General features: G+C 38.0%; 2 protein-coding genes across 6 annotated transcripts in view; one reads left to right on the top strand and one right to left on the bottom strand.

Annotated features, from left to right (window-relative positions):
* Positions 1-1,450, top strand: part of ALK (ALK receptor tyrosine kinase) — a 320,524-nt gene extending 319,074 nt beyond the window's left edge. For both annotated transcript variants that reach the window (XM_030035063.2, XM_030035064.2), the window contains one exon: positions 518-1,450. The gene's annotated coding sequence lies outside the window, so the exon portion shown is untranslated. The remainder of the gene's footprint in view (positions 1-517) is intronic.
* A 2,588-nt stretch (positions 1,451-4,038) lies between these two features.
* Positions 4,039-26,707, bottom strand: part of CLIP4 (CAP-Gly domain containing linker protein family member 4) — a 32,794-nt gene continuing 10,125 nt past the window's right edge. For 3 of the 4 annotated variants that reach the window (XM_030035066.2, XM_030035067.2, XM_030035068.2), the window contains 11 exons: positions 24,010-24,128; positions 21,527-21,763; positions 18,084-18,219; positions 17,217-17,357; positions 14,542-14,625; positions 11,079-11,219; positions 10,508-10,642; positions 8,214-8,337; positions 7,360-7,424; positions 6,603-6,675; positions 4,039-5,968 (listed from right to left, as the gene is read on the bottom strand). In XM_030035066.2, coding sequence (XP_029890926.1) covers positions 5,647-5,968; positions 6,603-6,675; positions 7,360-7,424; positions 8,214-8,337; positions 10,508-10,642; positions 11,079-11,219; positions 14,542-14,625; positions 17,217-17,357; positions 18,084-18,219; positions 21,527-21,763; positions 24,010-24,128 — 1,577 coding nt within the window. In that variant the 3' untranslated portion in view covers positions 4,039-5,646. Of the gene's footprint in view, positions 5,969-6,598; positions 6,676-7,359; positions 7,425-8,213; positions 8,338-10,507; positions 10,643-11,078; positions 11,220-14,541; positions 14,626-17,216; positions 17,358-18,083; positions 18,220-21,526; positions 21,764-24,009; positions 24,129-26,707 lie in introns of those variants that run through there. The other variant, XM_030035069.1, reaches the window with a different exon arrangement.

Below are 26,707 nucleotides of genomic sequence, written 5' to 3'. Positions count from 1 at the left end.
ATTCTGTACAAGGTACTTCATTGAATTTATTTTAGCATTTCTCTTACAACATCTGGAAGCGTTCTGTGTTCATGTTTCTTCTGTTCCAGTTTCTAGCTGTTTCATTCTAGCACATTTCCTATAGCTGTACACCATTAGCAAGAGCATTTTGTCCAGTCATGAACTAGGAATTTTTAATTTCTGTGTCTAGAAAGATTCACCTGTTCAGTTCTTAGAGCTGCAGGGAACAGAAGGGGCTTAAGTCACCATGAGCTCACCACACCAAAGCACCCTGGCATGTGTAAATCCCAAATTCCCTTATTAAACCACTTCACGCTGGGCTTACAGTGTTGTAGGAGAAAAAAAATCCCAAGTTATTTTAACCCTCTTACCCATTTTTGTCTATGAATTTTATTTTTTTAGAATGTCGCTTATTGAGACAATGTGAATTTTTTTAAGGAACTTGTTTTTAAGACTGTTAATCTTTTTCATTGGCAATATTTACATTCTGGTCTTATGTGTCTTCCTCACTCTACAGTGGAAAAGCGGGAAGCAGTATGATCTACAGGATGTAAAGCACGACTGGGAAAATCCTGTGCTACCACTCTCATGCTCTGAAAATGGCTTATTTCCATGTGGATGTTACCTGTTTCCTATAGATGTTAGGTAGGTTTCTGATTCTGTAAGCTGCTGAGGGTAAACTAAGTTGGGATGCCTGTTTATCTACCTTTCCCGTGGCCCCTTCATCTTCCTTTTTGCTACTGAACCTTGTTTCTCCATTGTGTGCCTGGAAATGAAGAGAGGCAAGAAGTTTGGCTGGTTCTGCTTCCTCGAGGAGCAGTGGAAGGAGTGGTGGCAGCGGGAGAGGGACTTTGCTGTAGCGAGGGGAGGTACAGGTACCGCAGGCTGAAAGCACGAGGGCCAAGTCAGCCCTTCGCAGCGGTGTAGTATCGCGGGTCCAGCGGCTTCCCTCCCCCTGTGTTCACCAAAGGACGCGGGCTCAGCGTGAGAGCAGCTGCAGCACCGCTGGGCGCAGTCATTCATACGCTGCACGATGTAAGAGCTCTGAAACAGGCTATGAAGGGTTTGAATTTGCATGTCTGCTCCTGTTACTGAGCCTATCTTCTGGGTGACGAGAACCTTGACATAGGAATAGCATAAAACAGCCTTTCACAGCAGCAAAGACATCACTGTTTGTCTGTCCCAAAGTTAAACCCATCACAGGAAAATGTCCAAATTGTCTGCATCTGGCTTCTTTTAGTAACAAGCTTCATTATAGGAGTGTCTGTCTCATGTACAGCAGTTTATGCAACATTGTTTATAAAGGAAGGGCCTGTGCACTTCAGGGATACTATAAAGAAAAATACTAATATATGGTCATTGAGTATTTTGTATTGACTAGTGTATTTGTATTGTAAACAAGTGTAGTGAACCACAAGGCATGAAGACAAATAAAATGACTGTAGCTGGCTTTCTCTGTCTTGGGCTGTGTAATGATTGGATCAATGTCAGAGGGAGGTCTCTGGACATCAATTTTTACTTGGTAAAGTTACAGAAGTATTAAGGTACACCAACACACAAAGGAGCAGGTGTGATGTTAAACCGAGACAGCCACCTTTCTGGCTAGCAGCAGTGTGTTTAAGACTTGTTTGCATTGCAAATGTCGTACCTCCAAGCTTCTTACAGAGAAAGGTGGTGTTCCTCCTACTACAAAACACCAAGGGTGGCTTTTACCTACAGGAAACTGGCCAGTATAAAAAGAGAACAAAGTATATGGTGGAAGAGAGCATTTGGGTATTTTCATTCCTAAATGTTTATATCCTAACACAGCATTTTTCTTTGGGTCTGGACATGGACTTTGAGTAGGTCTAATTATGAGCTGTGTTTTTGTACAGTGGAGTGCCAGTACTGAGTCCTGTGACAAAGATAGGAAGAGGTAGCTCCTGCCCCGAAATGCTCACTTTTCTCCCTTCCCTGTACCACTCCTATGCCAGAGGTAGCTGCTTTCTCAAGAAATGGTCCTTGAAATTAGGACTGACTTACCTATAAACCTTATTCTCCTTCACTTGTTTATCCACATGCTTATTCTCCTGCAGGACAGTGCTGTGGTTTAGTTAACAAGACTTTTCCTGAGCAGGTATCTGGCAGGCACCTCTTCTCTCCCTCCATTTCCCCCACGCTTTGGTTCTTGCCTGTCTTAACTGAAAAGGGAGCTCTCTCCTGTGCTCTTCTAGGAGTAGAGCTAGTCACCAGACAGCCATCACATAACGGTTTTGATCTGGCACTGGCTGGCAATCTTTGCTATAATTTCCATTTTTTCCAGAATTGTCTGTCTGCAGCGAGGCAGGAAAAAGGATGCAGGTGGGTACTCTGCTATGTGGCTTTCATGGACACAGTTTCAGTTTCTACCTGGTGTTTGACAAGTCTTTGCAAAATTTGAACTCTGTAAAAGCCATGACGTAAGTGCTGGACTAGCCCCCTATGCAACGTTCTCACAGGTAACAGAGCTAACTTGTCAGAGAAACTAGGTTATGTTTTGCAAATCTGCAGTGCCAATTTTGGATTGTTGTGCCTCAGATCTTGCCGGATAGCAACACTTAAAAAGCACAGGCACCCTGCCCAGAAAACCATTACTGTCAACATCTGCAAAATAATCACTGAATCCAACTGGACTGAACTCCCTAGAAATGAATTCTCCATCCTGGAACACCTCAAGAAAGTTTTCCTCCTCCTGTCACACCTGTGACCTCTCCTTTCCAGCCCAGTGTCCAACTAAGCTCAAAAGATTTCATTGCTGAGAGCACTGAAGAAGTACATTTTCTGAAACTGGACCCCAGAGACATGCTGTGCAACAAGGACAAGCCTCAAAGTCTGCACAGGCAGCACAGAATTGCTGGGGACCATCTGTTTATTTATTTATAAAACAGATAATATTTTATTTATATGGTTTATAGGGACTTGAGGATCATTTGTCTTTTTTTCTAACCAGTCTGGGGCTATGATCATACAGACCTCAGCACAGCACCTAATTTCAAACTTCACTGCCAGTTATTTTCAGAATTTTTTTTACAACACGAAGCGTCCTCCTGCAAGAGTTGGAGAAAAGGATTATGGCAACTTACCTTGGATTTAGGGAAGCGCAAATCCCTTCACATCACCAACCTGAAGACAGCCATCAGTAATCCTTTCTGGAATGGAGGGACTGATTTATTTCTGTTTCAGGCTGCATAAATTTACAGTGCTTCTTGCTTCCTTGCAGAAGATTCAGTGCTACCAAAACGGCTCCATAGCGATAACAGTCCTGACTTGCTCCTCTAACCTACACTGCTCTAGCTGATTATAGCCAGAGCTTTCAGGAGAAAGGTGCAGCTAGCTGAAGCCAAAGTTGAAGGGAAAGCACACTACACCACTGCTCAGATAGTATCTGTGCCCTCTTCTCTACCCATCAGACAGGATTCAATGAAGTCCTGCAGTCTTTGTTAGCCCAGGCCACTGAGACCCCACTTCCAGCTGAACTGGGGGCAGCTACAGAGCTGTGGAAGGTGCAGCCTGACACCCCTGGAGAAAAAGAGTTACCCATGAATCAGAAAAGTCTTGGAAAGAGGTTATTCCCATATATTCCTTCATCTGTGCAAGATGTGCCACACAGAAATGGTGTGACTATAACAAACTGCCTGAGCTTGCTGCCTTACCCACACACTTATTCCCCCGCGTACCTCCTGAAGGACTCCAGCTACCTGTCAGATAAAGCAGCTACATCCATTCCATCTTGTCAGGCAGGAAAAACAGCATTTCTGATAATGAGTGTTTCATCACAGAAACTAAACTGCCCACCCAGGAGTGCAAGGCTGGGACAAACCAGTGAAACGTGCTGTACAAACGCTTTGTTTGACAACTGGCAGTTCTGTACCGCATAACTACGAGATACAAAACCTTCTGGTTTATATTCTACAGCTGCTGTTCCATGCTGTATCCTGTTTGCCTAATTTGTACATAAGAACAGAAGTGAGAGGATGTACATTCTGTAACAACCTAATGAAAATTCTTTTTGCCATACCATTCACTGGGGTTTCCATTTTACTAATACCAGCAAGAAACAGATATTGGACAAAGTAAAGTTTAGTACATCACTGAATATCTGCACCTTCAAATATAAAGCATTAATTTTTTTACATTCAAAATTTACAGCTTTTAAATTCAATTAAAATTTCCCATAAGTTAGAATACAATAGGCATTATTTTAAATACAACTCAGGAAAAATAGCTACAGCAATATTTAAAAGAAAGTAACAGCAGCAAAATTCTGTCTAAAAATAGGATATTATGATGTAATTTAAAGTGTCACTTCTTCAAGTAGGTAAGAGCAAGCAGATAATTTAAGAATAAAATGACTGTTCCGGAACACAAAACCATCCTGATAAGATAATGTCTACATATGCTGAGCAATTAAAATATATTATATGTTTAAAACATGGACAAAATATTAGGTGGTTTTTTAAAAGGCTGATATGCAAATAATGTCACATCAAGGTGTCTAACAAAGCTGCACCTAAAACTATCCTTAATTTATCATAAGACTTAGACAAGAAATTTATACTGGAAACTGTTCTGAAGGAAACAAAAAGAAACATGTATCACAAACAAATCAAATAATGTTAATAGCTTGCTTGAAAACCCTGCATATAATCCATACCACTGGCAGGAATTACCATGCTGTATTTATACAGACTGAATATTTATGATGAGGCTATTATGTATAGTTCCACTCTGGGTTTATTTGCATTTAAAAACTGTGATACTCATAGCCTACAGCACACCAAACAAAAAAAGTCTTTAAAAATGAGGGAAAGCTCTCCAGGAGAGTGCAAAGTGCATTATTTTAAAGAGTGCCTCTTATATATAGCTCTTTCTACAAATGCATACAACAAAAAGTGCTTTTTTTTACTATAGACTGACATGCAGCATATTTGTGCTTTTTAAAGGCTTTTTATTTAATTGCTGCTGTTCACTAGGATAACTGCAACTCCTTGTATTTTATCAGCCCTTTTGCGTTCTGGAGGGGAGAATAGGAGGGGGAAAGAAGAGGAAGGATCTGAATGATAAAATGTAAAAATACTTCACAACTGATTGAAAAAGGGGTCTTTTTTTTTTTTTTTCTTTCTTATTGCTAGCAGCTGGTATTGGAATTGACAAAGTGCCTGGTAACCAGACTAATGTCACTCATTAACCACCTCCTCTGTCAAAAGCAGGCAATGCACAAAGCACTATCAGTTCATTACTACGTAGAGGAAAATCGTTTAAATACGGCATGAATCACAAAGCAACTTTAGAGAACGTTGGAGATGCTCGCATTCTCTAACTGGGACATTATTCAAATAACACAGCATCTCAAACCCAAGATGCTTTTGCAATAACCTTCCCAGGCAAGTGCTGGGAAAGAGAAACAGAATAGTGGTTTTACTTCTTAATGTAAATGAACTTTTTTTATCTCTATATATTTTTATATATATATAAATATATATTATATATACACACATATACATATATACTTATATATATGTAAAATGCAAATGCAGATTTATTAATTTTAAAAAAATGTTTGCATTCTAGATGGGGTTCTTGTGTGCTTTAAAATACTTATTTCCTATTGTATGAGCACATTCTGGCTCAGCAAATATCATCTACAAGTTTTGCCCCATTAATCCCACGATAGGTTACTCTGCTAGGTCGAACTAAGACCCCGTGGTTCAGCTTACAGGTGAAATAGCGCTTTTCCCCCACAGAGCCGTCATTCTTTCCCTTGGCACTTCTGAGTTCAAGTCCGAGCCATATCCCTGGTGCAAAGTCTGTAGGACCAATGTACCTGATTGTCCCCATTTCATTGGAGCTGGTCAGAAGAACCTGAGAGCCTTCGTGCAGCTTCACTGGTCCCTCAGCGTTAGCTGTAGTGGTATTACTCCAGCTGCGCCGTAACACAGAGCTCTTGGATCTAGTTAGGAAAAAAAAAAGTCTGTTTTTCTACAAAACATCCAGGGCAAATCTGTAATTCAGTGAAGTGCATGGGAAAAAAACTCAAATCCCTTTTTAAAAAAATTTGGTTTGATCTCATGTCACTAGCAAAACATGTAATAACATTAACAGGCTAGTACACGTGGCAGTCTGAAATACTTGGAAAATCAATTTTCTTTCACCTGATGATAGGATCTACAATATTTACCGTAGGTTATAGCACTGGTAAGTTAAGCAGCACAAAGCATTTTATTTGGGGCTGGAAAGAGTTTAGCCAAAACAACTTTTAATGTGCCAGCGTCAGTCAGAATCACCAGGACAAAGTGAAGTCCTTTAACAAGACTCTCTGAACTTCACCCAGCTGTGTGAAAAAACAAGAATTTGGAGAATATGCAGTAATGAACAACTGGAAGACAATTTTAACGCCAATCTGAATGCAAGAACTATACTCCTGGATACCCACAGAAAAATAGTCTAATTGGTCCATTTTAGAAGGAAAAAAAATGAACATGTAAAGGTCTAGATACTACACATGCATAAAGATTTTCTTTTGAACAAGAAACAGTAGAGCTAACAGCCAGCTCACGAAAACATTTTAAACTCAAAACACTCACCTGACAAAGGAGTTTCTTCTGTTTATCTCCTTTTGTGAAGATGCAGAAGTGGTGCTTAGACTGCGTCTAAAACCTAAGTGGAAAGGTTAATAAGCTGTGTAAGACTTCTTAAAAAAAAAAAAAACAAACAAACCCTTACGAACTCATATTCTTTGTGTTTTCTTTTATACTGCTTCCACTACATTTGCTACACATTCTCCCCTCCAATTTGGAAATTAAGTGACAAAACTTCTCATGAAAGTAAGTGTTCATAACACGTTCAAATTCACAGAGAGGACAGAAATGAAATTAAACAAACCAAACAAGGGTAATTGGAAACAGCCTTTTCACAAAAAGCTTGGGTAAGGAAAAAGAAGAATAACTATTTCAAGTATCTCACAGAAGTTTTAGTAATTTCATGTGGACCCCTCCCTACACTGATCCCTTTATCAATGTCAATTTAGATTAAGGTGCAGGTTCAATTTATGGTATAACTCTGATTAGAATGCCATACAGTAATAAGGGAAGAGTGTCAACAATCTTAACTCTGACATAATTATTTCTGCCCATATAGGGTTAATAACAACATAGTACTCCACAGTTCCTGCTGCAGGCTACATTTTTAGGAAGGGACCAGCCAGACTATTGGCTGGCATTTGGGTTTCTTGAAAATCTGTTGTGCTCTCTGAGAAGTGGGCTTTGTGCAGTAGGTTCTGGTGGTAGAATGGTAGCCTGCGGTAGGCTACCCGAGCCAAATGAGCGTGTCTTACGCTCCTACCTGGAAAAGTGTGATTTATTTTACTCGACGAAGTCTCTGCGAGAGAATCCAGAGAACCTGTTAGCCTGCAAAGCAATAACACAACAAAGAAGTAATTTCAACTCAACTCTGAACAAACGTAATGCTGGAGTCCTTCTTGTCAAATGTTGATTAAGTGCTGATTCTTTGCCTTCTCCATCCACCCCCAAGAGACACTAACATTTCAGTTGTAATCAGGCTGGTATGCAAGAGGTGCCTGGAGCAAACTAGTTTATTCAAGTTACTTGCCTTTTACTCAGCAAGAGAGCATGTATAATTTTGAGGCAAGTTCTTTAACAGTTTGCCTGAGCTAGCATATTCAGGGAAAGAAAAGCAAGAACATGTCTGGCAGAGTAACTAGATATAAATGCAGGAGGAAAGAGCACAATACTCCTCAGATGTTCTTCCTGAAACCTAACAAAGAGACTACAAAGTGGTGGATGCTTTGGTTCCTCTGTGCAGTTAGCTGGAATGAGAATAGTATTTCCAGTCATGTCCAAGGACAACTTCCTTATATAACCAAATTTAAGCCAGCACATCAGGGTTGGGTCATGAAAGTAAGGTTTAATGAACACAGACTGGATCAGAAACAGAGGCCCTGGAATGAAAATACTGGAAGTGGCTGCAAGAGAAATGGGGAGCTGCATTTCCAATTTATACTCTGCTTTCAAAAAGCTGATCTAAAACCCACCAGGTTTTTAATGGATGTTATAAACTTCCATTAGCAGAAGAAAACATTTATTTCTTCCATACCTGCTGTAAAACTTTGTTTCCCACTGGAAATGTATTAAGAAAGCATTTGGCAACACAAATGTTAAAACAGCTTCAGTGCTTACCTCTGCACACGAGATGGTGGTGCAAATATACCGTATCTGGGAAGACAACTGAAGTACTGAACGCCTCCCACGGAACCATCATTCTTCCCGTGAGGCTTGTCCAATTCAATTCCACACCAGAATCCTACATTTCAAAACAGTAAAATCATGGTATTTTGAACAAAACACCACAGGCTTTTCTTCATCTAGACAGCTGGTACAGTTGGCATTCACCCACATCAAGGAAAAGAGTTTCTAGTTAGAAACTGTCTAGATAATATATATATATTATAAAATAACTATGTAACTATGCAAAAATTTCTATCAGAATAAATCTAAAGATAATTGTCTCAGCATTTTTATATGCTTTCAAGAAAATTATTGACATTTGAATTAATATAGAAAAGGTGAAACCTTTGATATGTATACTAAAGCCAAATGGAACGTTACCGAATGTAACAGTGGCTATTTGACAAAAAGGAGACCAGAAAGAGCAGTGGTGGTTCAAGTTTCCCTCTTTAGATCCTCTGAGCGCATGGTTTATGCCTCATCTGAGATCATCAACAGTAAAATTAAAGTTTTTATATTAATTCATTCCTTCTCTCCATCTAGCAAGTTATAATTAATACAAATTGCAAGGCTGGTTGTATGATAGCAAGAGAAGGGTGTAAGAATCAGAACTGGCCAGCAATTTATCTCATACAGAACACTGAATAGGCATCAAGATGTTAATAAGCTTGATCACTCATAACCTGTGATAAATGTGAGCTAATTATGTAAAGGTGCTAAATTTCATACTCCATTAGCGGTCCTTATGCTATCCATCCCCAAAAGATTCAAAATTTAATTCAAGTCACTTGGTACTAAGGCACTGGATAAAATGGTAATTCTAATTATCAGCTCAAGAAACTCAGGAATGACAGCTTATGAATTAGAAGGGCTCGGTACGTCAGAAGTTCTCCCCTTTCTTTAATTCTAAAGGCAGGAAGATCTGCATTGCAGAAAAAGAAATAAACTTTGGGTAACTCCCAGGGTTTTGATACATATTAAAATTGAAATACTTAAAAATGCATCTGTTTGTTACATTTTCTATAAATTACTGGTTTTGCAAATAGTGAAGATCTGTCATCTCTCCGTCCTCGCTTCTTACAATACCATGTTTTTCTCCAAAAAATTTTGTTCCCTACTTTGGAGTGGAGAGGGAGGAGACTTAACACTGTCCAACAGCTTTCTGATTTCACACTTGTCACAGTGTATTTGGAAAACCAGTCCTTTTCTCATGGTTTACTTGTAAGCAACAACATGAAGGTGAGAGTGATCACACTGAAGTGCAGCAGCGTCAGTTAATCGCAGTACCTTAAGCAAGGACTGGCTACAGTGAAATTGGGGAAAGGGGCAAGAATGAAAAAAGCTCGTAGCTTGGCACCACAGTCTTACATTCTGTCATTCTAACTTTTTTTTTTTTTAAATATCGATGCCACCAAGTGTCAAGAGAGAGTATTGCCGCTTACGTATCAATCAAATGGACCTCACTTAACCAATACTTACGAACTGGTTTTGCATTACTCTTGCAATAAGATTATAGACAAAGACGTAAAGAACATAGAATCTGGTTACAAAAAAACAGTATTCAGAAATTGGTTTCCAGAATACAGAACAACTAGCTTCCGTTTGAAAACACCTGGCTTCACTACAATGTGTTTTTAGCAAGGGGAAGGGAGGGAGAAGCTGAAAGGGAGAAGGATGAGAAAATGGTGCTAGGGTTTGGGGCTTTCTGAGACGCTTGTAACTTTTCATCTGTCCTGTGACCTAAAGGTTTGTTAGTTAAGATTTAAATGTTCACAATTACCCTCTTAAAGGTGCCAAGAAGATAAGAATGAGACAGGTATATGACATGATAAGAGTACCAGTATTACAAGAGATGAGCTGTGTCAAAAAGGCTTACTACAGAAAGTAAGGAGTAAAGACATGATCTCAATAAACTATATATCACTTTGGAGACTAAACTGAGGATTTTCAGAAAGCTTTGTAACAATACCTACAATTTCAACATCAAAATATTTCTCCTAATTAAGCCATGTTAGTGGACAAGTAAAAGTCACATTTTAAACCATTTTTTTTTTTCTGGCAGTTGCACTGAAGTAAAAAACATTCAATGAAACACAGGAGAAAGAAAGAACTTTGAAACAAACCAGTAAAATTAGAATTTTTATGTAGACAGTGAGGAAAAAGATGGAATTCTTTCAATGTTCATGCGCTCACATGTAAGCTATTCCATATTGATTCTAAACATGCACAAAGAGTATTGCAAATACCTGGTGCAAATTTTGTTGTCCCACAAAATCTAACAGTGCCTGTCCTCTGTCCTACCACCAGTACTCTGTCTCCAACCTGAATTTCTCCTTCATCAAAAGGATTTTTCCTCGTAGCTGGAGAAGAACTATACAACCCTGTTCAACAGAAGAACAAGATCTAAAATTAGTGACCTTACATCTTTAAAATTTAAGAAAGTCTTCAATAGTAAGCCAAATGATCAGTAAATAGAGTATCTAATGTTAACATAGTGACCTTCAACACATGACAACACACCACAAATTTTGCTTAGACAAAGAATTGCTTTGCTTCAGCATGAAAAACTGTGGACTACAGCCTTTTCTCTGCAGTTGAAAGGTACAGTGACCAACTACAAGAACACTTTTCATCTTGAAGATGTTCCAAAAATTTTTTTTAAAAGTTGCCAAGCTTAAGTTTATGGTTAAACTACTTCCCAAGTGTCTGTCTTGAACTATCTCAGATTCTGAAACGGCACAAGTAGTTCTACATAAGCACTCAAAACAGCAGTAAATTCCCACCTGTGAAAATACACCTCAATAAAACAGACCGTACCAGCACCAATTTTAGATGAGGCAGAAGACACGCGAGTCACCGCCTTTTTATTGCTGCTAGTTGAGTTCCGCTTCTTGGAGTAATTCTGTTTGCCTTCCAAGGAGGTAGTAGAAGAGGAAGAGCTGCTATACCCAGGAAAACCTAAAAGACATAAATGGAAATAGTCCTTCAGAGATCATATTTGGAAAAGGACAGGTTAAGCAGAAGGGAAAGCTTCTGTAAGAAGGAAATTATCTGTTCTCCATGATGGGCAGAATACAAAGTAAAGAGCCAAAATTAGAAGTCATTAAGCAGCATTTACACAAACACCTGTCAGGAATGACACAGGTACATCTGACCCTGCCTTGGGAATAAGGTGATAGCTGAGTGCTGGAAGAGGAAGCCACCTCTTTATTACTCTATGAAAGTTCTTCTAAACAGTCCCAAGCATATTTATTAAAATATGGGAGCCTTAGTAATAAGAGATCATACCACCACACTTTCAGCATCCAGCCTATTAAAGATTTGATGAAAAGTGGAAGGAAGGTGATATTATGTGAGTGAATTATTGTCTGGATTAAAGCCTACTATATTCCATTACATACTGTATTAATATTAAAATCTGTACTATAAAATAAGAATGGGAAATAAATCACTTTTATCTCCATTTGCAAACCCTGATGTCTAAACTGTCCGATAAGACTTACATTCGGCTTTCCTCCTTCCTTTTCAAGGCTCTCCCAGTTCTCCCGTTTCCTACCACCTTCTGCCCAAAGTGAGGAAGGTACAGCAAGAGAGGCAGGTACAGCAAGACATGTCTATGCCTCAGTTTCTCAGTGTGGAAAATGAAGATAATATTGCTTATCGAACTTTCCAGAACTCTGAGAGGCTTAATTCACTAGTTTTCGCAAAGCACCTTGATATCGACACAGGGTTAGCGTCTTCAATATAATTTAATCCTCCAATTTGGCAAAACAGTAAAGAACTGTAGAAAGGCAAATGCAGTGGGTCAAAGCAAAAGCTTAGGTATCTGGACACAGAAATACAAAGACTCTCAGATACTGGCTGCAGCTATGCTACAATGAAGAAAATGCAAATTACTAAATAAATGGTGACTAAACAGGCAAACTTCAACTCCAAGTCCAAGGTATAAATTTACGCTTGCATTTGTGAACACATACTGCAAGTCCATATTTAGAAGTCAGTCCAGCGATGGATTCACTGGAGGTCAGGCCACCTACCACTTTCACATGAACACCACCAAAGCTGCTGAAACTAAACCAGTCGTTGAGATGCTTCATTTTGTGGGAAATCATGGGGCGGGAGAAGGAAGAGCAGAAGGGACTTCAGCAGGTCCTATAATCAATTCCTCTTCCATCAGGCAAAACAACTATTTGTTAGATCACTCCTGACAGGTGAGTGTTTGACCTGTTCTTAAAAACCTCCCATAGCGGAGATCTTCGGACTTCCTCAACAATGTATATCACCACATAATTATCTGTACTGTTAAAGGGGTTTTTCCCTCTAATATAAACCTAAATTACCACAGTTTTAGCTCAAGATTTCTTACTCTCATTACACATGCAGAACGGGCTATCCTGTTCTTTGTATTTGAAAGTTTCCTGGTTTACCCCTTTAATCTTCTGTCTTTTTAATCACACAACACAAATTCCAACGGTCTTTTCTCCTAAGTCATGTTTTATACCTCCAGTTCTTGTGGTGTCTTCTCGGAATTCTCTCCATGTGATGATTCACATGTTTTTTGAAATGCAGTGTCTAAACTAAATGCAGTGTTTCAGCTGAGGCCTTACTCATGCCAAGTAAAGCATCCAGGTCGCTTCATGTATCTCACAGCTGACACTCCTTTTTATACATTCCAGTATGTTTCCCGTCTTGCAACAGTATGACATAGGTGACCCATGTTTACCGTGTAATACTCAATATCCCCATGTCCTTTTCTACAAACTGTTACCAGGCATGTCACTCCCAGGGTGTATTTATACAGTTGACTGTTTCAGCCTTACTATATATATATAACTTTGTAGTTCTCCTTACTTTTCTGCATCTTTTTTCCCCCCCAAGATGTTTTTTCCAATTTGTCAAGGGTTGGGGGGCAGGGGGCGTGGGATTTATTAATATTAAACCACTCAACTATCTGCCAGGCATCATCTGCAAATTTCATGAACAGACTCTGTCAAAAAAAAAAAATTTTTGAAAAAAAAAATATTACAAGACTCAGCACAAACCCCAGAAAAACCTCAAGCTGAAATAGCCACCGCCTTTGCCAAAGAACCACTGCCAGCTACTTAGATGTTGGATTTTCCTAAAGGTTCTGCACCTGCCTTATAGCAGTATCATCTAAACCACTAAATCCCAAAATGAGGCTTCACTCCACATCACGTAAAGCCTGCAAAGCCTTTGGGGTCCTATTAATTGCAGATATTATATTGTATCCATCAAACTGACACACTGTCCTGCCAAATAATTTCATTGTGTGACCAGAACCTGAAGACCAAGCCATTAAGTGCCCTCCATGAACAAAATGTTGGAAATCTCTGTCTACACAAGTTCTTTAGCTCACCACTGAGAATGTATCATACAGGACAGTGCTTAAATACCTTACGCTAGCCTCTTCCCCAAGTGTCTTTCTCACAACTGTTCACTGACAGAGGATCTAAAAAAATGCTTTTCCTTCAAAGAAGGTATATTCAAATTCCCACTTCAAATTATTTCAAAGAAATACTGCTTTTACGAACACTTAGAGTATGATTTTATAGACAAAACATCAAAGGAGACCTAATTTTTACCATTTGTTAAAGACACCCCTGAAAGCAAGGTCCCTTTATGTTTAAAGTTCAGCAAACAAAATACTGATGCAGTAGAAGTCACTATCCAATTCTGAAACTAGATAATTGCAGAGAATGATTCATATGTAAAAGGAACTTTTTAAAAAGCTAGAGTTTCATTTTTCATATTTGAAGCTTGTTATTATGAGTCTTCCATGATACAATGCCAAGACTGTTAAGTGCTGTTAGATGATAACAGTTTATTATACAAGCTTGAACATACAGACAATAAAAACGCCAACAGAATACATGCACAGTTCTTCATCAAAATCTACGCAGTAATGATACAGGGCAAAAGGTCTCCCTCAGAAACCTAAGAAGGTAATTCTGCAGATCCTCTGTAACATCATTTACTAAGGGACAGCTTTTAGCTTTAAGGGCTTGTCTATATTCTTGTCCATGTATATGGATAGAAGCTGTTACCAAACCAACACAGAATGCCAACCAAATATCCACACAAATTACTCCTACTAAACTAAATGTGTACAGCCTGCTTGGGACTTGAATACAGACAGGCAAGGCAACTTTTTTTATGGTGTAGATACAGGACTGTTACAGAGGTAAGGCAGTAATAATACTGCTTCTGCCCTACCCAAAATTTTTCTCAAGGTTTTAAAAAATAAAAAAAAATTACTTACCGTCTTTTGCAGATACAGTTTTTCGCCTGTTAGCAGTCATAAAGTTGGTTTCAGAAACACTGTCTTTTTTTGCCATATGTAGGCCTGTAGAAAGAATATATACAATTAAATATATACATCCTAACAGTGAACAGTAACTTTACAGGAAAGTCATGTATGAAAACAATTGGACAGATTTACGAATGCATGGACAAAACGGATAAAACTGTACAATTCCTTAGACTCTTGATAAATGGGTAAAACAAGACTGCAGAACTGTTTTGATGGATAAGCACAGATGTTAAACCCCTTAACACATTAAAACAGTCCAATCTTGCCAAACAAATTGTCTGCAAAATAGTAATGTTTATATTGAAGGAGTTCCACTTAAATCTTTCAAACATTTACATCTATTATACACACAACATTCACTTTTATAGTACTTAAGATATACCATTCACTAGTATTAATTTCACAATTTCTGCATTAAAGATTACACAATTAAGTTTTGAGAGAGAGATTTGAGACCAAATCTTCCTTCAGTCTACAAATAATGAAGTACGTATGCCAATACGATTTTTAAGAGCCTCACTCTTAGAACAGCAATGTTGAGATAGGCATATGAACTAGTACTGCCACCTAAGTTATAATTTGTGAACAGTCATTTTGCATTTCTGACAGTTTCCTACCCTAACTCAATGAAGAACAAGCTTATCTATGATTTATCCCCTCCCTGTCATGAAAGAAAAATCACATCTTTTTTACTTAACTACATCTCTTGGCTTAATTCAGCTACAGGGACTGAACTAGTTTGCCAGTGTACTGTATTTTCCAAAATTTTATGGTTTAGCTATTAAGGCATCAGATCAAAAAAATAGTGTTTGTGACTGATAACACATTTCTCAACTTGATCTTAGTAATCCTTTTCCTAAAAACTTGAAAAAGACCTATTATCATCAATCTGATGGGTTATTCAAATCCAGTAGAAACAAATCAAATTTGAAAATCTCTATACAGCATTATATTTTACTTTGCAGCTTATAACCATATCTACAAAAAGCATACTAATTTTTCTTGGATCATTACAGACTACTGTATTGCAGGGATGAAGTTTAAAGGAAAGAAATGTAATCTGGTGATGCACGTAAACACTGCAAAACAAAGTTCTGCCTTTGCAGCTTTATCCTCCCACTCCAGACAGTGAATCAGCCAGGCGCGTTAATTCTAATGGACCTTTCAACACAAGAACATCTTACAAACGGCAGCTTCCAGATTACTGTTAGTGGATGTAAGCTCTGCTGGGCAGGTGATGCATAACTCACTGATTTTTACCTAAAGCAAAGTATCAAATGTGTAAAATTTACAAAGACACAAATGCACCTTTGTGGCAGGAAAGGCGGTTTATGGCTAAACTGTCTGGAACACACCGTCTGTGACAAAGGAAACAGTCCTTTCCATTATAGTTTAATGAGTTACAAACAGTTCACAACAAACTAAATCAAACATTGAAAAATATTTAACAGAGAACGTCAGCTTAGATCTGCTCCTGAGCTATACTCCTAACAAAGCGATTATTCTGAGAAGCTTTTTATGCAAGATGACCATTTATAAATAGCTTAGATCTTGTGCTAATTGTAAACACACATAGTTAAAGCTTACTTCGCCCTCAATCTACATAGAGAAGAGTTACATAAGTCATCCAAAATGCTGCCAAAATGCATCTCTTCTTCCACCAGCCTGGCAGTGTTTCTATACCCTGCGTATTACTGGTAAAAGTGTGTAGTGTTATAGGGTGCTTGAGTAAATTTGATGAGAATGTATGCGTATCTTCCATCCCTTAAGCTGTGCCACCTTAGTATGAGTCACCTAAACAGGGTTCAAAAGGCAAATATATTACATTAGCATTTCTTTTAACGACATTATTATGTAGTCAGCCAGACACAGGGCCAGATTATGCATGGTGGGCACTGCACACAGCAGGGAAGAGTCTGTACTCCAAACACCCTCGAAACTAAACAGACAGAAAAGATGCATAATTCTAACTTCCCAAGGAGGGAACTTACACAGAAGGATTAAGTAATTCGAGTAAATTACTAAGAAACTAAACCAGAGTCAGGGACTGAGCCTGTAACTCCAATCAGTAGACTGAGACCGTATTACCAGGACATCCTTTCTCTTCTCATTTGCATCTGGTTTTACTCAGATAACTTAATTGGCAGATAAAATACAATCGGTTAAACAGTTCCTTGATAATTTTGCCAGAATATAAATTAAATTTCTTCAATTTCTGTACATAAAGGTGTATATAGATTAGTTTCTAGATTTTCACTATTTTAGTGAGATGTTTCAAGTTACCCAAGAAGATCTTAGTAAATGGAATCACATTAAGTTTAGACATTTAACTGGTGTCACAGCCAATCAGAAATTACTTTAATGGCTCAAGAATAAATGTTGTGGGGAGCTTTTTTTTTTTCTTTAGAGAATATGTAAAGACTATAACCTGTCATAGCACATCAAATCTCTATACAGCTACACACAATGTCCTTCCAGTACCAGTTTACAGGCTATCACCTTCTCATCCCAAGTGATGAACTAATTTCAAACAAGTATTTTAATACAAAGATTTACAGGGTTGGTGCTAATTCTTAAAGATTAGTATCTCTCTATCCTTTCTCAACATAGAAGAAAATACTCACCAGAATTCACTTTGGAAGTTACATGCGTCACATCTATTTTCTTGGATTTGACCAAAGGTGAAGACCGCATGGAAGAACTTCGTACAGAGCTTTTTCTGTGATCAGAAGCCTTGCTTATTTTAGAAAGAGGTGCAAAGATACCTGGAGAGAAAATTGTATGTGCCAAAAAAGAACCAGGGGTAATATTAATGTAACAAAATTTTCAGGCTATTATCTCTTACATCAATTAATTTAGGGTTTTTTCAGCCACAATCATAGCTTGCTATGTTGTCAGAGCACTTGTAGGGTAGGAAGGGCTAGCTCAAATGGACAGTGAAACCAAAAGGCTTATCAAGCAATATGAACAGAGTAATTCAGGAAGTCAGTAAAACTATCGATTAGAATCTCCTTTTTGTCCTAACAGTAACATCCAGTCTCTGGTGTTACAAAACACAAGACTTTTTATATCATGACTGTCCATGAAATATCAATTAAAATATCTCAAGCTGAAAGTTAGAAAACAACTACAAGCATGAATCTCTTAAAAAGGAAGACAAAGTAGGTAAAGAAACATGGCCATTATTGTTACAACACAAAAAAATAGTTTCAACAATATAGATGAAAAAACAGGAAAGATAATGATCTCACAGTTTCAAGGAAATAACCAGAAGTTTTGACTGGTTGGTTATTTCAGTGGTTTTACAAATAGTTGCAGCCAAAACACTAGGAACAGTTAAAAGAATCAGTAAACCAAACAAATAAACCACTACAAAGAAAAGCAACAGAATTTGTTAGCTGTTTCTATGCTCCCAAAAGGTTCATATTGTCCAACGCTTTTTTTTAAATTCAGGTTTTTAAAAAATTTAAGAAAAAAATTACAGGTTATACCGCGTTTCGGTGCACACTTGAAGTACTGGACTTTTCCAACACTTCCATTGTTCTTTCCTTCTGGTTCATCCAGCTCTACACCAGCCCACTGGCCACTGGCAAATTCCGTTGTGCCACAAAATCTTAATGTACCAACCTAACACAAAGAGCATCAACACAGAATGACTTTGTTAAACAAGTATTGTTCATGAGAATATAGTATAGATTATGGAGATGGCAAGTCACCTCCAAGCTTTTGATCAAAACAGAGAAATACAAACATAATCTCCCTCAATTATTGACATTCCTATCCTTCAATGCCAGCCAATGCATTTTCCAAAACGTCTTAGTCCTTCTGTGTATATTTTGTATTAAACAAAAGCAGTGGTTATTGACAGATCTCATAACAGACAAGAATTAGACAGTAAGCACTGCTGTACAATACAGCTCCAAGTCAGCAAGGTACAGGAGTACATGCCTAACGGGAAGCTTTACTTTCAGTGCCTTTCCACAACAGTAGTTCCAGAATCATGGCTAGGTATCTGGCTGAACTGGAGATTCCATGGAAATACTAGATAAAAAATTCTATAAATATATCTGTGTCTGTATAAATATATACATATAAGTATACAAATATAGCAAAGCTTAAAGGGTAAACTTCAGAGCATACTTAATTTTTTTCTTTGGAAAAGATTCATAAGTCTTATTCCTTCCTTATGATTAAACAAAATTTCAAAAGCCAGCCAAATGTTTTAAACATTTTGTTGTCGTTTCAATATATACTATACTATATACTCTGAACAGATAAGTATATCAAGAATATCAAGACAGACCAGCCTTGCTGGTGCACCTCAGTCTCCACAAACATACCTTATAAGCTCACACACTTCAACCAAATGGGGGGAGGAATAACTAACAGAGATGCATTTAACATTGATTTAAATTCATTTTTAAATTTTATTTTTAAATTAGTTTTAGTAATAAAAACCTTTGATCTTTCAGTTGCTCTGTTTTCATTATCTCATTGATAGACCTTAAGACTCTTACTTCATTTTTGACTATGACTTCACTGTCTAATCCAGCCCTCAGAGAGTAAACAGACAGGAAACCATTTTTTTTTCTTTACTATAAAACCTTCCAGCTACTCTTTCTTAATGTTCTGTAAAGAAATAAATGTGACCCAGAGCCTGTTCTTCTTTTACTCTGAAGATCTGCTTTAAACTTGACTGTTACAGGCAGGTACATCACACTAATCTAGACTCAGACTTTTTAGCTACCAACCTAGAGATCAAATTCAGCCAGAGGAAGCTTGGCCAAGCGGCCTAACAGATTCCTCTGCTCTACAGGCACCAGCCAAAGGGCACTTACTGAGCAGAGAGAAGAGACCAGCAGGCGTCTTAAACTGGAGGTGGAGATGGCAAAACTGAGGCTCCAATTTTGCACAAATCCTAGGACTCATGCAAACAAGGAGCAGAGGACCTCTTGCACACGAGAAACACAGCAGGAACAGGAGAAGAGTTTTCTCCCAGCTGGTGGTTTCCCTGCACTCACATTTCACTGAGTGTCCATTCAGATAACATACAATCTAGCACGGCAGGAGCCGATGAAGCTGGGGGACCCCAAGTCATGTACACATAAACACCTGCTTACACAGACAGCTTCCTACCCTGTGAGACAACTAGAATGACAGGTGCAGTAGGAATCAAGAGAGGAATCCATTTTCCCTCTGGCATCTACTGTGTTTGGCTTTCCAGATTCATTAAAGCCCATCTATTAGGAGACTGCAGAAGCAGGAAAGAGAACAGGAATCCATAAACGTTGCTCGTAAAAATGCTGCCATTCTAGTGCCCTCATCCCAGCTTCCATATTCTGGAAATGAGAACTGCTCCAAGAGGAGGTTAAGAATTGGCACCATTTCATCATCCTGTTCTCACTTTTGCTCCACCCTGCACACATTTATGAGTATCAAGGGGGAGGGGAAGAGAGGGCTGAGATCAACTTCTCCATTCAGACAAATGGAGAAAGTGGATGGGAAACATTGTGGGAGTAATGCAGAACAGCTCCTCGCACACAAAGAAAGGAACGGAGGAAAGCAGACGCGGAAAAGGAAGACCAAAAAGCACAATCACATTCCTCCTTCCCACCTGCCATATGACAGCTTTGGCTCCCTTAAAAACTAGTTGGAAAGCCCTGCTGGCCTTTGGCAGCAGAAAAACAGCTTCCAACAACTTCTTAAAAAACACTGTAACAGCATACTCGGTTAAAAAAAAAAAGTAACCAAACCCAGGAAGCTTTATCCATAGATGGTAAGCACATTACAGTACAAACAGTTCTATGGGCCTTACTTGGAGGAAATATACACAAGAAGACTAGTTTCTTCCCTTTCTTGCTATAAAGCCTCCATTAACTTGCAGTTACATTATCTCCCCCAGCTTTCACTGGGCTATGGCTTTCTGTAAAAGAAACTTCCATGAACTTCTGTCTTTAAAGAATAAGTGGCTTCCTGTACGTCATTCAGTTAAAATGCCTTCTGCGTAGCTCGCGATGCCTTCACTTTTCCTGACCCAATTTCAAGAATACACCAAATGAAAATACAAAATGGAAGCTGCTTTGCACTCTCAGTGGAGTTCACTTTAGAATGCTTCAGTTGTGACAATTACAAATCTGAAGTTATACTAGAAAAATTATTAAAGGTAAAGCTACTCAAACATAAAATTTTGCTCACAAATGCCTTCAATATTTACCAGAAAAAACATCCGAAATCTGTAAGAGTTCTAGCACTCTTAAATCATTTCAGAGCCCTTGCTATCAGAGCAAATAAAAGGTATGAATACTAACTGCAATGTCAATGTTACATTTTTTCAAATACATTTTTTAAAATGTGTCTGGCAAGGTAGCTTCTTAAAAGCTACTCACGTTTGAGCTGGACCAGTACTAGCTGCATTCTTGCACTTCCACAGAACCGTGTAACAACCCCATTGGCACAGGACTGCTTCAAAGATTTTAGCTGCATTGCACCAGTGAAACTGGGTTGCTACAGGCTAAGCAGATTTAAAGTTTTCTTTTACCGCCTTCTGGAAACTATCGGGGTAATTCACAAATGCATAAGCATAACTGAAAGCTGGGCAACCCACAAAGTAATCTGTAAATTTTACCATCATTTTGATGCAACACCAAAAACATTAATAAAAGCTGAGCCATGCTGACATACTATAGGAGACTGTTAAAAAATTGTTTACAGATATAAAATGCAGACTGTGCCTGTCAAAACAGCTTTTCATAGTAGTGACTTTAACACATAACTGTTCAGCTTATTACTTTCTGTAACTAGATCCTTACTGCCATCCAGAGTTCATACCTTCCAGAAAGTGTTTTAGACCCTCAAATTTGAGGTATGTCTCCAAAAGGGTAAATAAATTGACTGTCCAGAAATTATGAGGGTAGTATCAGGTTGCTCATCATACCTTCTGTCCTGCAATAACAACACGATCTCCCAGTTTCAGGCCAAGCGATAAAAGCATGGCCTTGCCTGTGACATGATCGTAGTTTGGAATCATGGCTTTTGAGATGTCACAGGAGAGAGGCACTGCATCCAGCAATATCTGCTTGATTTCTTTTGCACTGGCCGCTGCATCTGCCATTTCCAGTGGCATATCTACTGGATCAGGAACCACATCTGCTGGAATCTGCCCTTTGTCATTCTGTAGAAACAAAACATAGAGTTTAATGTTGTGACAAGATAAACCTGATCAGGCAAAACCACAGCAGTTTATGAAATTTTTAATCCTCTTCATTAGGTATTTTTCCTAGAATATCAACAACTATAAAAACATCCAAATTTTCAAATAAGGCTGCCAAAACATCCTTAGGTATATAAACTAGCATTTACAGTGTCTTATTTTCAAAAGTGCTAAGTTACCAAAATTTTTAATCCTACGAACATCATTAATACTTAGAACACATGAAAAAAACACCTGTATATATCTGTGTACCTGAACACAGATTTAGGAAACTAAGCAAGAATTCTGGTCTGTAACACCAATACTGTAAAGCTAACACCTCCCAAAGAATTTATCTTTACCCAGTATATAGTTTACTCCTTGGTAAGGCTTATTCCGAATTTAAGATAGAATTTAATTAATGTATGTTGCATGTATAGAATACACAAAGTTGATGTCTCACATAAATACTTGAATACATCTGTTCAGCTTTATTTAGATACAAACTATTCCATGAGAGATGAATTAAGGACGGAGTCCTTTCCAAACACGTCCCATTCCCAGAGAGCAGTGACTGTGATACGCTGTGTGTCCCATGTGATACTCGCCCTAGGCCAGAGCTGTTGGAGTACCAGCTCACCTGGAGTTAACCTTAACTCAAGGCCAGGTGACCAGACAGCAAGGACACTGTTGGGCTGTCAGGCTGCTACAATGGCAAGTTCTACCTACGCTTTCTTCAGCAAAGGCATTAGTATGGATCTTCACCTATCTGCCAATTTTCACGAAGTTTGTGGAAACATAATTATCTCAGACTTCCAGATTTGTCTCAACTGAGCCCCTGGACTAAGAAATTACTGGAAGCTCAGAGGGAATGACGCAGAGCGAGACTGTATTTGCTTTTTTTCCTTAAAAAACAGACTAAAAGCTCAACCTTCTTGAGCTCCCTATAAATCTCCCTGTCTCAACCCTAGAAAACTATAATCCTTACTCCGCATTTACACTCTGCTGTCCTCACAGAGGCAAAATCTACACAGTCTCTGGTCAGAACTTTATTGTGGGATTGAAGAATTAAACACTTAGCATTCCTTAAAAATCTACAGTCATTCTGTAAGTAAAAGGTCAGCCCCATTCAAGTCACAGTACCTTAAAAACAGGATATAGCTACATTAAAGTTAAGCGGGGAGTTTGAGTTTTTAGTCATCACATTAGCGATTCTTTCGGTCACATGAGTCCTGCAATTCAGCCCATCAGGTGCCCTGCAAAACTTTGTGTCAACACAAGGCAGGGGGCAGAGCAGAGGCAAGAAGGCATAAGTGGGCACAGTGGCACAGCGTTGCTTTTCTCAAGGGCAGAGCCACCTTTTGCCAGCTCAGAATGCTCGTGCAACTACAAAGCAGTATTCCCTGTGTCAACAGACTCTTAAACGTACAGCTGCCATAGAATTTGAAACATGTACATGCACACTAAATAATGAGACAAAGAAGAAAAACAGCGTTTTTAAAGAGATCTAGATTGAATATCGTGAAGAACTGTATGAACAATGATGTTCCAGAAGATTTCACACCATCAGTGATACATAAAATAATGACTTTTGAGTACCCTTAAGACAATTATAATTTCTCATTATAAAAAAAAAAAAATCCCTGAATTTGAAAATGGAGAACTGAGATACTGCCTATGCTAAACGCCCCCCCCCCAAAACATACAAAAAACCAAAACAAAAAAACCCACAAAAAAACCCAAGATTTGTGGCTACATGCATATAGCAGCACTTTACACTATAACTCAGGCCTTTTATTTGGTTAATAAGCAGGACAGTTAATGTTTCTTCATTTTCAGCTACTTATGCTAAGTTTACTGCTAAGCAATACACTGCATTTCTGGAGGTCACAGATTGCACTCCTGTATTTCTGAAAAGATCCACCACTGCCATGACAACTGTTGCAAGACACAAAGGAGTATTAACAAATGAAAGTTCAAGCAACAAATAGAAGAACATCTTGAAAGCTATTTGAACTAATGAACTAGACTGTGACACAAAAACACAAACTTCAACACGCAAGTATGACAAAGCATACAAAATCATCCACTATGAGTTATAAATAATTTTTATGAGGCACTATCACTCCATATAACACATTTTTAGCTAACCAAAATCCTGGATAGACTGTTCAAATTTTCCAGGTACTTTTTTCACCTTTTGGTGAATCTACAACCTAACTCCTTACCCTAAAGGCAGGATTTGCTCCATGTTCCAGTAAACACTTGACAGCTCCTGTACATAGGTTAAATGCAGCAATATGCAAAGCTGTTCCAAAATCAAAATCACTACAGGTGGCATCCACATCTGCAATTAAACATCACATGTGAGGTATGCAAGTCTGTTACGTGAACATTTCACCATACGCAGTCTTTGAGAGGACATTCATTTTTACAGATTATGTTAACATTTATATAGAGACACCATTATTTATGTACTAAAAGCATATGAGAAGTAATTCTACATAGAACATCAACCTTATCTACATCTGTTTATTCATACCATGAACCAGTCTGGAAGATGAGCATTTACTTTCATTCATTTTATAATACTGATGACTTAACTGCAAAATTGTTGCTATTCAGGATGCCCAATCAACTGTGCTAAGATTAACAAGTTAGTAACTTGAGGTTCGCATGTAAACTAATGTTTCAGAAATATTTCTATTTATTGCTTCTAGATGTCAAATGTTAAAAGGAGATGCATCTTCAACAAGTTGTTTTCCTTTGTGAGCAGGTAGGGGGGCAAGGGGAAACTGATTATACCTCTGCTTTACATTGATTCAATTACTAATGGTCAAGAACAAAATAAGAGCTAGTGATTTTTATAATTTCTTTGGTTTCAAAGAATTGCACTCTGAAGGGTCTTGCACTGATAGTTTGGAAAATAGAGCACTGCATTTGACTAGAAGAGATTTAGCATAATATATATTTCTGTCAGTTGCTCCCAATACATCTTTCAATCTGCTATGAAGTTATTACTGTTCTAGAAGATTGGAGTTCTAACGTCTGTTTAGTCTTTGGCCCCTCTCCTAAACTATACAAGAGAGATGTCAGTTTGAGTCAATTATGTATACGACAATTAAAAATGCCAGCTGATTTAATAAAAAAAACAAAAGCCAACAAGTTTTAGCAATAATGTTCCAATTTGAAATACTGGTGAAGAACATAAAACTTTCTACCTCAGGGCTGTACAGTCTCCCAGTATTTTCCAGTATCAGTCTCTGCCCCAAAAACCACTAGCCCCTCTCACAATGTGATAAACAAAGTATATCCCAACTGTATCAACATCCTTATACAGTTATACTAAACTAGTATTTCAGGGGCAAATAAAACATCAACATATATAGAAAATATATAAATATATATGTCTTTGTATAGATACGTCAACTTTATACATAGTGATAAAGATCAAAGGTAACAAATTTGGGATCAAATTTTAAGAGGTTTACAATTGCACTAATATGAATACAAACTTAGCTATTTTAAATTTAATTGGCACATGCATGAAAAAAGACTGCATTCACATGACACAATCATAACAGCAGCTGTGTATGCAGATGTAAGTTTAATTTATCAAATGTCAAAAGACCATTACCAGTTTAAAACTGAGTAGAAGCCGTGTAGTTGTATACAACCATTGAAACTTCCATGTTTAATAAGGCTATCGAGTAAGTATTTTCTGCACACATAGGAACCAATTTGCAGAAATACTGATCAGTAACATCAGCTACTAAGTCAGCAACAGTTACTTTTAAAAATAGGAGTACATGCAACTGACATGTAGAGTTTTGGGGTTTTTTGTTTTGTTTAATTAGACTAGTGTGACTTCCTCAGACTTGCAAGCTTCATGCTTGGAGTATTTAAACACTGTTTTCTTACAGCTTTGTTCTAGGTCTAAGTTGGCATAATACAGGTGACAAGAAGAAACATATATATCAAACGTTACCCAGTAACTACCCCCAAACTATCTAGGAGAAATCAATATGCAGCAATGGTCTGTCATTAGCAAACCACGCAGATTACAGTCATTGTCTAGTGGCACCACACAACATTTCTAATTCTTAAGCCTTTCACAATTTTTATATTTAAAACCTCTAAAAATCTAAGATCAAACTAGCTCTCTGTTCTAACAATTGAGGAGTAAATCTGTATTAAGAATTTAACCGTAAAGTGTCATAAAGGAAATAGTTTAGCAGTAAATCAAAAGGAAAACATCAGTGGTACTGACTGTTTCACAATGGGTGTCTCAAGAGTCAGTATACCACTGTCTTGAAAAGTTATTTATACATTAACAACTGTTTTTCCTCCAGTTCAGTATGGATCCATCCAAGGCATATTTGCCTTCTACGTACATCCTCCCTTCTCTGCATGCTGCCTGATGAAGCATGGAGCTAAGATTATTCTTTCTGTTAATTCAGGCCATACGTTGTTTTCATTTCACAGGGCAAATAATTTTATACATTTTCTGAGATAAAAAAAAATCATCTGCTTATCCAAGAGTTGCCAACTGCCAAGGCATTTATCCAGAGTGGTTTCCTTGGAAATCTGAGCAAATTCCCACCACTTCTGTAGGCACTGCACAGGAGGAAATGAGAACACCAAATGCAAACGAAGTCCAAAAGAAGACCTAATCTGCTGATGCATATTATGGAGACCGGACTATTGAAATGTGATGTGGACTTAACAAAAGACAAAATAAGACTGCACGGTAGTTACAACCTATACCTGTTACCTCTTAAACATGTCATACCAATAACAGCCCTGTTTAACAATTACGTCCAGGATGAGTCAAGATCTGGTAAGCAAGCCTTGTGTACTCCAAAAACCTATCAGCTTTTTAGAATTTTGAGACAGAGTCTTTAGCTAGAACTAGCTAAAAAAAGA

This window comes from Aquila chrysaetos, chromosome 13 (assembly GCF_900496995.4).
Source record: "Aquila chrysaetos chrysaetos chromosome 13, bAquChr1.4, whole genome shotgun sequence".
Lineage (NCBI taxonomy): Eukaryota > Metazoa > Chordata > Aves > Accipitriformes > Accipitridae > Aquila > Aquila chrysaetos.
Note: the sequence above shows the minus strand (reverse complement) of the source record. Positions and strands in the feature narration are given on the sequence as shown.